At 44.6% G+C, this 15,454-nt stretch overlaps 1 protein-coding gene across 1 annotated transcript in view; it reads left to right on the top strand.

The window, feature by feature from the left end:
- Positions 1 to 13,296, top strand: part of lrch4 (leucine-rich repeats and calponin homology (CH) domain containing 4) — a 29,084-nt gene extending 15,788 nt beyond the window's left edge. Inside the window, exons 2-18 of the mRNA XM_030779677.1 lie at positions 2,260 to 2,404; positions 3,556 to 3,685; positions 4,368 to 4,473; positions 5,857 to 6,103; positions 6,646 to 6,742; positions 7,096 to 7,210; positions 7,429 to 7,538; positions 8,043 to 8,092; positions 9,166 to 9,318; positions 10,799 to 10,870; positions 11,066 to 11,123; positions 11,362 to 11,425; positions 11,520 to 11,618; positions 11,766 to 11,863; positions 11,975 to 12,112; positions 12,356 to 12,433; positions 12,942 to 13,296. Of these exons, the coding sequence (XP_030635537.1) occupies positions 2,260 to 2,404; positions 3,556 to 3,685; positions 4,368 to 4,473; positions 5,857 to 6,103; positions 6,646 to 6,742; positions 7,096 to 7,210; positions 7,429 to 7,538; positions 8,043 to 8,092; positions 9,166 to 9,318; positions 10,799 to 10,870; positions 11,066 to 11,123; positions 11,362 to 11,425; positions 11,520 to 11,618; positions 11,766 to 11,863; positions 11,975 to 12,112; positions 12,356 to 12,433; positions 12,942 to 13,151 (1,970 nt within the window). The 3' untranslated portion in view covers positions 13,152 to 13,296. The remainder of the gene's footprint in view (positions 1 to 2,259; positions 2,405 to 3,555; positions 3,686 to 4,367; positions 4,474 to 5,856; positions 6,104 to 6,645; positions 6,743 to 7,095; positions 7,211 to 7,428; positions 7,539 to 8,042; positions 8,093 to 9,165; positions 9,319 to 10,798; positions 10,871 to 11,065; positions 11,124 to 11,361; positions 11,426 to 11,519; positions 11,619 to 11,765; positions 11,864 to 11,974; positions 12,113 to 12,355; positions 12,434 to 12,941) is intronic.
- Positions 13,297 to 15,454: the final 2,158 nt, after the last annotated feature.

The raw sequence follows: 15,454 nt of genomic DNA on the forward strand, positions 1-15,454 counted from the left end.
GAGGAAAGCTTTGTTCCTCTGGATCAACATACACTGACAAATTCCTTAACACACACGCGCACACACACACACTCTGCTCAGAGACCCTGTGTATTGTGTCTTGCTATTGGGAGGGGTGTGTGTGTGTGTGTGTGTGCTGATGGTTTCATTATCTTCAGTAATGAAATTAGTTCTATTCTAAAGCCCAGCACTTCCACTGAGTCCTTCAGAGGACTTTAAAAAAAAAAAAAACACAAACACACACGCGCGCGCATACACACACACACACACAGCCTTTATTTTGCCCTGTCTCTCTTTCCTCTTTTTTTATCCACTCTGTCGTCCTCTGGTTGTCATATTGAGTTCCTGTCTTTATTACTGGTGTTTCTACACACACACACACACACACACACACACATGCGAGTGCCAACAACGCTGTGCAGTTCATTCTCAGGCCAGGCCCTGTAATTAACATCAGTGTCTCTCCATAAATACATACATGACCCCAGTGACCAGAGAGAGAGAGAGAGAGAGAGAGAGGGGAAGGAATGGTAAAGGAATGAGGAGGAGAAAGAAAGTGAGTGTGATGCTGTATGGAGGGCAATGGAGGGGTGGACCATATAGCCAAGTGTAGTGTGCGTGAGACAGACAGAAAGAGATACCATTAGAATAGTGGGGTACCAGGGAAAAAAGGGAGAGGGGGAGAGTTTTAAAGTTGTGAAGATGTCTATTTATGGACAAAACTTGCAATAGTATGTTTTCAGAAATTTAGACTTGGCCTTGTTGTGCCAGAATACGTCACCTTAGTGTTCCTTAAAAAAGCCTTTTGTCTCATTTCTAGGAAATGCTATATCTGCTTGTTTTTGGTTCCTTTATGGGCCTATTATGTCGTTATTGTGCGGGAACCCAGCGGGTGTGTAAACTCAGAGATTTGAATGGCATTGTTGAACAATACTTTTCCCCTTTGACAACTGTCGTTATCTCGGTCTGTTTTGGTGCTTACATTGCCATTGTCTTCAGTTTTGTTGTAATTCTGCACTTCTGGACTTGTGGACCTTTTGCCGTAACTGGGAGTCTTATGTGTTGCCTAGGCAACAGTGAGAGGTCTTTTGTGGAAGCCGGGGGTCCAAAACTGTAGTTAAAAGTACATGTCTTCTTTCTAGTTGTAGCTGTTTTTAATTACACTGAAACATGGGGCAGTGGCTCATACCAGCTTCAGCTGAGTTTTCCCCGCTGCTATGGAGAAAGCCGACTGCTTTCCGAGTCGTGCTAGTTCTCTAGAGTTCTCAAAGAGACTGATCTGAGCTCTCTTTGTGGTCAGTTTAAAACTAAGCACAAGGCCTCTTGAGTAAAACCCTGTGTATCCTGAGTTACGCTGGGTCCCCATACTCCTCTAGTCCAGCTGTAGTCACTAGCGGACACGATCAACGTTGTTAAGTTGTGTTGAATGGTTTTGTGTGTGTGTGTGTTGTGTCTTGTTCTTCTGCAGTGAAAGTGTGAAGTGTTTAATGTTCTGTGAGACATGAAAAGGTGTAGGAAAAAAGGACATTTCTGGCAGTATAATAAAATAACATAATAAAACCATACCACTTCTGCTCCTCTGGTTTATGTATGCTGTATTCCAAGTCCTTCAATGGCATCTCTCACTTCCGTAATAAACCGGGCCTTCTCAGTCTGTCACGCAAACCAAGAACAGCAAACCTGACTGAATATATCAGACTGAATATATCAGTCAGGTGCACCAGTGATTACCTTAAACATGTGGAACAATCTGATTAGCGTTGAACCGATGTGAGATCGAAATCGAAACACCTGTCGGTCAGCGTTTAACGTCTTATCGAATAGTTAAAATGCGTTGCATGGTTTTTACATGACTCAGATGGTATGTGTAATGTTGGCAGCACCGCTGGCCTTGATGGAGATGATATTGAATTCTTTATCAAATATAACTAGTGTCTCATCTAGCCCTGGTGATCCGTATTGTTGATTTTAATTGACTGATACTTTGAATGATGATTAAATAACTCTGTTAGCGTAAGTGCCTAATGGAAAGGCCCAGGTTTCATGGCTATACATCTCAGTGTTTAATCCCCTGCTAATCCCTTGTCCATAGACTAGGTGATGTCTTCGTTAACAGACACTAGACACCCGGATGCAGTGTTTGTCTCTCTGTTTTGTGATTATATCTGTGTGTTGTACTGATGTTTAGTTTTATTTATGGTGTAATAACGAGAGTGATTGTGTGTGTGTGTGTGTGTGTGTGTGTGTGTGTTTTTACAGACCTGTCGAAGAACCGACTGTGCGAGCTGCCAGAGGAGCTGTGTCAGTTCATCTCCTTGGAGACACTCAGTCTCTATCACAACTGTGTGCGATCGCTATCACCCAGCCTGTGTCAGCTACAGGCCCTCAGCTACCTCAACCTCAGGTTATACACACACACACACACACACACACACACACACACATACACACTCACTCACTCACGAACAGACACAGGCACAACACACCAGCACACACCACACACACACACACACAAATATATACATAGATACATGCCCCATGTATGTGCGTACACACACGCGCATACTCATGAATACATGCAAGCACAACATGCGCACGCATGCCCTACATTAGCGTACGCGCGCACACGCACAGACACCCACACTCCCTGGCATGGGTGGGGCCTCCTAAATAATTGATTGGCCCATAGGTTGACCTTTTAAAGTTCTTACTGATATTTAGAGACAGAAACACACACACACGCAAATATCAAATATACACCACACACACAAGCCTATATTTAAATATCTATATATATCTAATCTCTTCTAAGTGACAGAGATTAAACTGTCAGTAATGTCTTATTGGTCAGGGAAGTAATGTCTTATTATATGTGTGTAAAATATATATATATATATACACACACACACACACATGCACACAGATCTCACACACACCTCTCATGCACACATACACACGAACAACATGCACACGCAAACACACCCATCCTAATATCAAGTGCCAGCCCACCTCTTCTTACTCGCACACACGCGCACACACACACACACTCACACTCAGAGGGATCTGCTTTCAGTGAGCGAATAGGCACATGTATGTTTTAAATGTGCCTTCCGACATAATGGCAGTTCTGTCTGTTTGTCCTGTGTGTGGTCTTTTCTTTCTTCCTCAGCCTGTGCCCATTTCATTAACTTTAGTTAACCAAACCTTGCACAGTCTCATTCCACTGGCATGGTGGAAATGAATGCAGAAGGTAGAGAGTTACATGTTGCTGTTTTGTGGGGTAAATTTCCATTCCTGATTGCTGAAGTTATTCCATTCCTGAAGTTATTTTGCTTGTTGCTCTATGGAACTGGATCCCAGTGATGCTCTTCTGAGAATTTAAGCCTTGCAGCTGAAATCATCAATCACTGAATTTGTCCATCAACATGCGACGAATATACATATGTGTGTGTGTGTGTTTGTGTGTGTGTGTGTGTGAGAGAGAGAGAAAGAGAGAGAGAGAAAGAGCTACTTTATGCTTTACTGACGGGCATGCCATCACTTCTGTGTGTGTAGTCGGAATCAGCTCTCCAGTCTGCCCCCATCGGTGTGTCAGCTCCCTCTTTTGCGAGTTCTCGTCGTCAGCAACAACAAGCTGTCCTCCTTACCCCCCTCCATACACACACTCATACATCTCCGACAGCTGGTAAGTCTGGCACCTTCTCTCTCTCTCTCTCTCTCTCTCTCTCTCTCTCTCTCTCTGTCTGTTTCTGTCTGTCTCTCTCCTTCTGATTATTCAAACTGTCAAATTTGTGCAGGAAGGTGCTAACTGTCTTGGTTACATCACTCTGTGTTTCACTTTTTAACTAATGAATGACTGTCTGTGACTTTCTGTGTTTCACTTTTTAACTAATGAATGACTGCCATTTCATTATCATTTCACTGTGTCACTTTTTCCACTTTGTGTAATTTCTCTTTTTAATTTATTTTCCTGAGAGAATTCCTTAAATTAAGTACATCACAGTAACATGATGTTGTCTTTGTTTTGACCATGACTGTATAAGGCAGTAGTATCCATAACAGCCCCTCTATCTCTCTCCCTCTCTTTCTGTCTCTCTCTCTGTCTCTGTCTCTGTCTCTCTCTCTGTCTCTGTCTCTCTCTCTGTCTCTGTCTCCCTCTCCCTCTATCTCCCTCTCTCTGTCTCTGTCTCTCTCTCCCTCTCTCTCTCTCTCTCTCTCTCCCTCTCCCTCTCTCTGTCTCTCTCCCTCTCCCTCTCTCTCTCTCTCTCTCTCTCTCTCTCTCTCTCCCTCTCTCTCTCTCTGTCTCTGTCTCTCTCTCTCTCTCTCTCTCTCTCTCTCTCTCTCTCTGTCTCGGGGTGCATGGGTAGGATGTGAGCTGTAATGAGCTGCAGGGATTGCCCGTGGAGCTGGGACAGTTGGAGGGTTTACGGGATCTAAACCTGAGGAGAAACCAGCTCACCACACTGCCTGAAGGTCAGAGCTTAACCTTTTCACCTTTACACCAACGCAAAGCAACGGTCCGTCTTTCATTCCACCCTTTTACCTGTCGCCCACTCTCCGTCTGTCTCTTTGTCTGGTTCCCCACACTTCCACACTCATGCCTCTAACAGCCCAGTAGGTAACAGGTTTGCAATTAAAGACACAGTCATTTACATTAATATATTCTTAAGGTAGATTTATGTGTGTGAAGGTGTTGTAGATGTAGAGGCTGTTCTCAAGCAGGTTCAGTTTAGGGCTGCCACTGATGACTATTTTCTTATCGATTAATCAGTCGGCTACTTTACCGATTAGTCGATTGGAGTTGCCAGTATAACCCTACAGTTTCATACTTTAATATGTAAACCTTTGTTTACTTTTATTTCATGCTGCATTATGCAATGACATACAGTTTGTTGCTTTCCAAATGAAATGGACTTAAATGAAATGGTCAGTTTGGTCTTTTAGAGGAACATTAATCGTTTACATTAATCAACAAATCTGTAAACTAGTCGTTAGTGGCAGCCCTGCGATGTCATGCATGCAGCAGTTACGTGGTGATATTGAAGAAAAACATTTGTCACGATGAATTATAGCGTTTTAGAAATCAAAAAGGTAAGTTCATAAAAACAAAAAAACGATGCTTCAGTTTAAAATAGTGATGTTTACGCATTCTCAGCGTCTACGTCATCGATTACATCGACTAATCGCGGCAGCCCTAGTTCAGCTCTTACATACATACATATAGGTTTCTGTAACATCTGAATGGTCTGACGGAAGTATTAACCCCAAGTCTAATGTATTTCTTTTAATCCAGCACATAATCTGTTTTATAGCACCGCTCTCAAATGGACTATAATTAATCTAGTGGGAGGCACTGTCCGTCAGCCCTGTTATGCAGAGCCGGGGAAATGAACAGGAGGGCGATTACCCTCTGGGCTTACCCAAACACGCTGACTGATCCACCCTGTTAAAATAACACAGTGCCACAGTAAAGCTGCTCTGGCAGCTCACTTCTCAGTGTTTCATTTGTGGGTCTGTGTTGACATGAACTCATGCTCTCACGTGCTGAGGATAAGGATTCTGTAAATACACAGAAAAAGGCGATTGCAACTCCAGAAATAAACCGAATCTGCTCTTATCTCTTTGCTCTTCCCCTCTCTCTCTCTCTCCAAATAGTAATCCTGTTGAAATTCTAACCTTGATCCTCCCAACTCTGCCTGTATCACTCTCCAATCTCTGCCTCAGCCCTGCTGCAAGACAGCTTCCTTTCTGTGTGTCTGTGTGTGTGTGTGTGTGTGTGTGTGTGACTCTGTGTGTCTGTGTGAGTGTAAGAATCGAACCAGTGTTGACACTGACTTTCTCCTCTCCTTCTCTCAGAGTTGTCAGAGTTGCCGCTGGTGCGTCTGGACGTGTCATGTAACCGCGTGTCACACATTCCCGTATGTTACCGTCACCTTCGTCACCTCCAGACCATCATTCTGGACAACAACCCCCTCCAGTCGCCCCCTGCTCAGATCTGCTCCAAAGGAAAGTTTCACATCTTCAAGTTCCTGAACATGGAGGCCTGCAAACGCAGCCAGGACCAGCTGGAGAGAGCATTGCGACCCACTGGCTTCAACAGCTGGTGAGACAGAGAGAGAGGGGGCTGAAGTGTAGAGGAGAGAGGGAGGGATTGGTAAAAACCACAGAGATAATGCAGTTGAATGCTTCCAGCCTGTGTGTGTGTTTGTGAATAAGTGTGTGTGAGACAGCGGAAGAAGGGAGAGATGAACGTTGAAGGAGGGAGAAACGGAGAGAGGAAGAGCAGAAGTTTGCCAAGACTGAGATAAAAATGCAAAGTTGATTTGAGGGTCAAGTGTTTGCTGGGACAGTGAACCAGGCCCGTAGAAAGACTCAGTGAACGAGGGAAGGAAACTCCCAGAGGACAGACAGCCACAGAGAGAGAGAATAAAAAGGAGATTTAGGATATGAAGGAAAAGTGAAAAGGGAAACAAATTGTGGGACAGGATAGGAAGGTCAGAATGATGGACAGAATGAGCAAAGCAGAAGATAGAATGTACTGTGTATGTGTTTGTGTGAAAGAGAGGGAGTGGCATCAGCAGTGTGTGTGGGTGTGTATCCTCGTTTAAGTGTGTGTGTGTGTGTGTGTTTTGTGTTTTGCTATAGTTTATCGGATCAGGACCTGTTCCCGGGTCAGTATGGAGGTCTGGACTCTGGTTTCAACAGCGTGGACAGCGGAAGCAAGAGATGGTCTGGGAATGAAGTAAGAGGACAGAAACAATCTGTGTGTGTGTGCATGTGTGTGCGTGAATGTCAGTATAAATATGAGTATGTGTGATGTGTGCAACATCAGAAACACAGCCAGAAAAACCACGTAAGTTAGTGTTTGTGTGTGCGTCTCTAGGCAACAGCAGAAAGACATTGGCTGGGATAGCGTCTAAGCTTGCTCATGTGTCTTACTCACTTTCTTTCACCCTGTTGGAGCCTGTGTGTGTGTGTGCGCGCGCGTGTACGTGTGTGTGTGGGCATGCATACATGTGTGCGCGTGTGTGTGCGTGCGTGCACACGCGCATGTGTGTGTTTCTCACTCTCTGTTCCTGTGTCTTTGTCGTTCAGTCGGCGGATGATTTCTCAGAGCGATCTCTGCGGTTGGCTGAGAGCACACGCGAACACAACCACAATCTGCCAGAGAAAGAGGAGGAGAAAACCCCCCTGCTGGAGACCCAGAGAAGTAAACACACACATACCACACACACACACACACACACACACACACACACACGCGTGTTGGTGTCTAGAGGACCAATTCAGATAGACTTCACTCATTCTTTTTTTTTAAATCTCCTCTCCTTTCTCTTCTGTTGTCTTCTGCTCTCCTTGACGATTTCACCCCATCCTTTCTTCTTCTTCTCTCTTCCTCTCCTTGTCTTTTCTGTCTCCCCTTTGCAGTGAATGGAGTAGTGGAGCAGGTGGATTTTATTGACAGCAGTGTAGCAGAGGAAGAGGAGGTGCGGTACAGGCCAGAGCCCTCCAACTCTCTTCTCACAGCGCCCCTGCAGGTGAGGAGTAGAACCTTATTTCATATTGTACTATACAAAGTGTGTATTTAGAGAGAAATCCTAGCTACTCTGGTTTGCATTTAAAAGGCGTTAAGCTGTACTGGTGAAGTTGAGTGGTTAAGCTGAGGGTGGATTAGCCCGTTAAGAGCCTGTGTTGGCTGTAAAGAAAACAGCAGGGTGAAGCGTTGTAGCTTGCCCTGCCACACTCTGTGATTTTGAAAGCAGAGAAAAAGCGACCTGGTGACTATGGAAGGACTTTTTAATGCCCTTTTAAAACCCACTGTCTCACTGTGTGAGTCACAGAGGTTCACCACTCGTTTCACACTCAGTTCATTCATAAGACTGAACATGTTGTTTTGATGGTGTTTATGAGGTATATAAGTCTCTCTCTCTCTGTCTCTTTCTCACACACACACACACACATTCTTTTTCTCTTTCTCTCTAACACTGTCTCAATCTATCTTCCTTTCTCTCTCTCCCTCCCTCTCCCTTTCTCTTTTTCAGGAAAAGAGCACATCACCTGTGTCCCAAAGCCCAGACTCCACTGGCAGCAGGTAATACAGTCATCACCAATGTGTGTGTGTGTGTGTGTGTGTGTGGATGTGGATGTGGATGTGGATGTATGTGTATGTATGTGTGTGTGTGTGTGTGTGTGTGTGTGTGTGTGTGTACGTGTACATTTAGAGTCAGTTTTTCTGCAGTGAGGGTGCCCCTGAATGTTTAACCATAGAAGTAAAATGTTTCCCCTCACACAGTCTGACTTTCAAATGACTTCACTCCATCACCTGGCTAGGTGGCTAGGTCTCTATCACCCCACCCCTCCCTCTCTCTCTCTCTCTCTCTCTCTCTCTCTCTCTCTCTAATTCCTTTTCTCCCTCATTTCCTCTGCCTATCTTTTTCTCTCTCTGTCCCATTTCTCCTCTGTCTTGTCTCCCCCATTTATTTTCCTGCACTCGTTACACAAGGTCAGCAACTGTGTGTGTGTGTGTGTGTGTGTGTGTGTGTGTGTCTGTGTGTGTGTTTGAGGGTTGTGGGAAAAGTCAACATGCTGTAATATCCATTAGTTACTGTTTGTTAACCAGACAAATCAAACAGTTCAGATCTCCGGTTCCAGCAGCATTCTGGGTGGATGGCGACAGAAGACACACACACACACACACACACACAGTGTCTCCAATGCCCCATACTTCTGCCACCACTTAACTCCCATCCCCTGCTCTGTCATCACTCACACATCCCCTCTCTCCCTCCTGCAAATGCCAGACACAGAGCACCTCCCCTCCCTCCTCAGCCTCTCTCTCTGTCCTGTCTCTCATCTGGTTTTGCTGTGACAGGAGATGTTGGCAGTGACAGGAGGGTCGTAAGACACAGTGTAAGAAACCTGTGGCAGGCTGGTGTTTTTAGGGGGCACATAACAGAAGACAGTGTGGTTTAGAATAGCTGATTACAGTGCTGTGGTTTAGTATTGAGCAAAGACACTCACGCGACTTTCTACAGGCCTGCTAAGAGTTATGTAAGTTGTGATGTGGTAAACACATATGTATAAAACTGAAAGAAAGAACATGTTTTTCCTTTTTCTTCACTCTGTTGCTCTCTCTCTCTCTCTCTCCCTCTCTCTCTCTCTCAGGAAAAGTGTGGGCGGAGATTCAGTTGATTTGGGGTCTCTAGCAACCCCCCCCAGCCCCACTCTGGAGGAGAAGAGGAGGCCAGGTAATCTACTCATCTGGCAGGAGAGAGAGAGAGCCCAGCAACAGCAGAGAGACAAGGCCCGAGACACAGCGTAAGTCTTCATCTGTGTGTGTGTGTGTGTGTAAAAAACTTTGAGTGTGTGAGGGAGAGAGAGAGAGAGAGAGAGAGAGAGAACTCCTAGTTACAGCAGAACTCAGCACATCTCGTAAGTGTGTGTGTTGTAGAGAGAGAGAGGGAGAGGTAGTGTTATGGAGGAGGAAAGGAATTACAGAAATAAACAGCGAGAACAGGGAGGTAAAGTGCTGTTTACTCTGGATAAGTGGACAGATGATGGATGGTGTATGTGTGGAGAAGAGAAGCCAGTATACCAGACAGAGAGAACCCAGTATACCAGGCAGAGAGAACCCAGTATATCAGACAGAGAGAACCCAGTATATCAGACAGAGAGAAGCCAGTATACCAGACAGAGAGAAGCCAGTATACCAGACAGAGAGAACCCAGTATACCAGGCAGAGAGAACCCAGTATACCAGACAGAGAGAACCCAGTATACCAGGCAGAGAGAACCCAGTATATCAGACAGAGAGAACCCAGTATATCAGACAGAGAGAACCCAGTATATCAGACAGAGAGAAGCCAGTATACCAGACAGAGAGAACCCAGTATATCAGACAGAGAGAACCCAGTATACCAGACAGAGAGAAGCCAGTATACCAGACAGAGAGAAGCCAGTATATCAGACAGAGAGAACCCAGTATACCAGACAGACAGAAGCCAGTATACCAGACAGACAGAAGCCAGTATACCAGACAGACAGAAGCCAGTATACCAGACAGAAAGAACCCAGTATACCAGGCAGAGAGAACCCAGTATACCAGACAGAGAGAACCCAGTATACCAGGCAGAGAGAACCCAGTATACCAGGCAGAGCGAAGCCAGTATACCAGACAGAAAGAACCCAGTATACCAGGCAGAGAGAACCCAGTATACCAGACAGAGAGAACCCAGTATACCAGACAGAGAGAAGCCAGCAGTCACACACAGACAGAGAGAACAATCTCTACAGTCACAGGGAGCAGGGTGTGTGCGTGTGTGTGTGTGTGTGTGTGTGAGAAAGAGTGTGTATATAGACAGATTGATATAACTGAAGTAACGAGAGCGGTGGATTGCTGAGTTTTTCATTGACTGCAGTCCAAACAGAGATGCCTTTGTGTGGACTGTACTCTCATAAAAGCCTGTTATCTGTACTCCCATCCCAGTCCCATCTCCAGGTGCCCTTCACTTCACTCAGTATTACTCAAAATCAATCACCCCTCTGCTTCCTATGATACTCCTGTTACCATGGCAAACATTCACCACTCAACCCCGATCCCATGGCCACTGGTCTGGGCTCGCTGAGGATCATTGGAGATTCCCTTGGTTTGGGAGAAATGTTGACTTTTGAGGAGATGGACAGATTGTCAATGAGTGCGCTGCAACAGTATCAGACTAAACCAGCTGTTTCTTTCATGTCTTTCTGCTGTTTTTTTTTCATGTGTCAGTGATTTTTTCTTTTTTTTTTTTTCTTTTCAGCTTACAGAAGTGTTCAGCAAAAACAGGAAGTCATGCAACAGCGACGTCCTCGCAGACAGGAAGTAGCTTGGGGTAAAAAACTCACCCCTCTGTGTGCTGTTTGGGTGCTAGTTCTCTGATCTCTGAAAAGTGTCTGTGTGTGTAGGGGGATGGAGGGAGGGGGGGTGATAAAACAGTTTGCCCCTTACCATTGAAAAAGTCTCTCACATGTTGATCTCAATGTGTCCAAGTGAGACATTAAAGGTGGTGGTCTCTGTCTCCCTCTAGTGTCAGCTGTACAGACAGCAGCAGCCCTTCAGCCAATGGCCTTCGCCACAGATGTGCGGTTAGTTTCATTCAGTTGTCTCTCTTCCTCTGTTTTTCTCTTTACTTTTCCTCTCTCAAGGGATGTAGACAAGCCGACAGTGGAGTGGCAGACTGACTAATGAAAAACAGTTTGTCTTTGTGCTCACACACTGCTCAGATACATGACCACTTTTCACCACTCATACGGTTTTCTTATGTTTATAAATTTAGAAATGTCTCTCTCCCTCTCTCTCTTTCTCTCTCTGTTTGTATTGTAGAGTGCGGATCAGATGTCTTCAATGGCTCAAACTCCGTCACTACAACGGTCTGTCAGCCGGACAGGTAGGATTACAATTACACACATACACCAAAACACAAACACCCCTACTCAGAATGTCTGTGCACTGATTGTGTGTGTGTGTGTGTGTGTCCACAGATGTTCCTGCTGCCAAACCCTGCTCTCCTCCAGGCACAGCTCAAAAACCCAACAGCTTCCTGTTCAGAACTTCCTCCCGCTGTAATGTCAAAACGTCAGGTACACACACACACACACACACACACACACACACACACACACAGAGTAATATACTATATATATATATGGCCGTATTCTTTTGAATATTTCCCAGGTCCTCGCCCTGTTTTCACTTTGACATGCAGATTTTTGATTCCTCTGTGTCAGGTTCTATGCAGTGTTTAGCTGATTCTGGTCGCAGTGAATCTCGGACCACACTGAAGTCTCCGAGAGAAGAGAGAGCAGACATATCACAGCTACGCAAGGTCAAACACTCTCCTCTCTCAGACTTTCTCATCTTTACACATCTCCACTGCTATTTTTATTCTCTTTTTGTTGAACTCTCTCTCTCTCTCTCTCTCTCTCTCCCCTTGTAGACCCTGGAGTCACGGCTAAAGATCACTCTTCCTGAAGACCTGGGAGAGGCACTGTCCAATGGCACAGTGCTCTGCCAACTAGCCAATCACGTGCGGCCTCGGTCTGTGTCAATCATCCACATCCCTTCCCCAGCTGTGGTGAGTGTCTCATCCGAAGTGCACAGTGAGAGAGAACTGCCACACACACACATTTTCCACATTTACTTTAACATCCATCAGCTGTGGCATTTTGAGAGCATGAACATGGCCACATATTTCTGCTTGCATTTTATACATAATATTGTTTACAAACTTTACAGTTTAAAAACTATCTCTGAAAACCAAGTTTATGGTGAGTATTACATTTTGTCTGTTTTTTCTGCCCTATTCATTATTCCTCAGCCCAAACTTAGCACTGCTAAGTGTCGCCTCAATGTGGAAAACTTCATCTCTGCCTGCCGCAAGCTGGGTGTCCCTGAGGTAAACATTAGTAAACATTCTAGACTCCTCTGTCAGTGTGTGTGTGTGTGTGGTTTGGAGAGCTTTGATTTGTTTTAGTGTTACTTTATTCCATGTTTACTTGTTCGTTAACCTTTTTGTGGGAACGTTGCTATATTGTGCACAACTTCTTTGTTTCAGTGTCATTTTGTGCTGTCTGCTCATTGTGTTCCCTTCGTTTTGTGTCTGCCTCTGTTTATTCTGTTACTCTATCATTTCAACATTTCTTTACTCTCTATTCACCACCGTCTGTCACCAAACCCACCTCTGTTCCAAAACTCTCCAAATATCTCTATTTTTATTCTCTTTTCTACTCTTTAATCCCTCTCCTCACCTTTCTTCTGCATTACAACCCCCCCATCTATCCCACTTCACCCTTCCACTCCTGCCTAGCACCTTTTCACTCTCTCTCTGTCTCTGTCTCTCTCTCTATTTGTCTCCCTCCATCCCTGTCTCTTTCCATCCATGTCTCTCTCTGTCTCTCTCTCAGATGGAGCTGTGTGTGGTGTCTGATGTGCTATGCTGTAGGCTGTCTGCAGTGCAGCGCTGTGTTGAGGCGCTGCTCCTGTTAGGAGGAGACGGAGCGGCGGAGGAGGTGGAGAGGGACTCCCGCTCCCCACTGCTCCCCACAGGCTTCCTGCTGTTCTACTGCGTCATCATGGCCCTGCTCTACCTGCTCTACTGCCACCTCCTTGCGTAGTGCCTCTTTCTGCGTGTGCGTGTGTGTTTGCGCGCGTGTGTGTGTGTGTACTTTAATCCATGTTTCGCTCACGCACACACCTTTTATAGCTACTACTCTACACTTTCTACACACTTGACCTACTCAGAGAGAGAGTTTGAGGTTACACACACACATACACACACACACATGCGAACGGCCACACAGCTGTCTCTGCTGTAGCATATTTGGTCAGTGACAGACTTGAACAGACACACACACAAAGCTAAGTTAGTTATGTCAGCTGCCACTGCTAGAAACACACAGTAAAACACTACAAACCCGGAGACTGTGCCGGGCTCAGCGGCACTCTACAGAAAGTTAGTCAGTACATATAGTTATACCTGCCATTCTATACTCTTTCAGTAAGTTCTGTCCTGTATGTGAAAAACTGTTTGAAAAGCCAGAGATAGGTACCACAGTCTTTACACAGACAGTCACCCTGGCTTCACACACATTCACAACCTATAAACCCTCAAGGCGATTTAAAACTGTCTTTCAGAAAACCTTATTCAGCTGACTCATGGTAAATATTTTATGTGAACTGAAAACACTGAGTTTAAAAAAATGGAATAAATATGTTAGCTATTTTTAATATTCTTGTGGAAGGGCTTTTCCACTGAGATGCCTTAGTTTACTGCTCCCAGTCAAAGTCAGAGAGATTATTTAACACGTAAACAACTTAGCTCTTTTCTAGTGTGACTGTTTTCAGCCCTCTATAGCCTGTGCACAAATGTTTAATTGTAAGTGAATAGACCGAATCTCTTTGTAATGTAACACTTTTCACTCAAAGGGCTCAAATCACTTTGTTCTTCAAAAGCTATGTGCCTCCACTATGAAACCACTGTAACCTTTACAGACTGTCTTATCCCACTCCTGCCTACAGCTTCAGCACCTTGGCAAATAACAAATGTGGGTGGAGCCTGAATGATAGTGGCTCCGCCCAACCTGCTGATTTGCTATGCATAGCTTGAGATGTGATTTTTTTTTTTTTTTTAAACACTGTCCAATCAGATTTCTAAAGAAAAAAAATAACGATTACAGGAGTTGGGGCTTGGGACTGGAATGGAACCAAATATTTGTTTAGTATTTTTTGTGTTTATGTTGCTATGTTGACTGTGATCACCAGGGGGCAGTAGTGTTACACCCCTGCACTTTGAATGCTTCATTTGTAAAGCCATGAGGTACAGAAATAATATTTCAGAGCTTATATTAACTCACTGCAATGTTTTTGTTTTGGTCATCTTAAAATAGAGTAATATGCTCCTGTGTATACTTGTAAAATAACTCTAAGTTATTTTTTTAGTTTTATTTATTTAAGTGCATCCAGGCTTTTTTGTCATGTTCTATGGAAGTACTGGAGGAAATGAGGCCCAATAAAGCATAAAAAGTTGGAGGGGGGAGGCAAATCAGGTTTTTCAACCCATTATGCATCAAAAACAGATGGAATTCATTTAACCAACCAGAATGATTCAAACTATTGTGTCAAATAATTTCAAATTTATAAAACAGTGTCAAAACCGAAATGATTCCCTGTTAGGTGGATGTTACACAGTCAGGAGTTCACATGACATCCAGCTGTGTTCAGTAAGGCCCAGCTGCAAAAGTGTCCTAAATCTGTCTCAAGTTTCTTAAGATTATAGAGTCACGTTTTACAGCAACTCCTATAAATGTCTATAGCATGACTAAGATGTGGTGGAGGTTTTTTTTTTTTTGTGCTTTGTGGGCCCACTTTGTCCTCCAGTGCTCTGCTAGCTGTGCCGCTGTTTTGTCATTTGTGTTTTTACATAACATGATCAGTCAGTCTCTTGGATACTTAACTAGCAGATGGTCGTGTAGAGAGAGACAAATAAGGACTAGAAGAGAGAGGGAAGAAAAGGAGAGAGCAGAAGTGCAGAAAGAGAAAACGGACATACTTGGGATGAAGTTGAGGAAGGTGAGAGAGAGAGGGAGAGAGTGAGAGCAGATTTGGTTGGTGAGTGATCACGGGAGGTTGGATTAGAAGACTGCGTCTCGGTCCTCCACTGAAGCAATGTCACTTCGTTTGTTGTGGCCCCTGTAGTTTCTCACCTGATTTAGCTTGTCAGCTGATCGGCGAGTCCTAGATTAGCCAAATCAATTGTGGTACTTCAAGGCAGCACCAAGTCTGTGAAACAGTTATTGCTCCCAGTGGAGCTGGCTGAGAGACACAGCGCTAAAACTCACAGATTGTCTGGGTAGAACATAATGAGAACCAAACTGCAAAGTCGCTCCAAGGTTAGAGCAAGGTCACAGCTTTTGTCTGT

The sequence above is a fragment of the Chanos chanos genome, chromosome 7 (genome assembly GCF_902362185.1).
Source record: "Chanos chanos chromosome 7, fChaCha1.1, whole genome shotgun sequence".
NCBI lineage: Eukaryota > Metazoa > Chordata > Actinopteri > Gonorynchiformes > Chanidae > Chanos > Chanos chanos.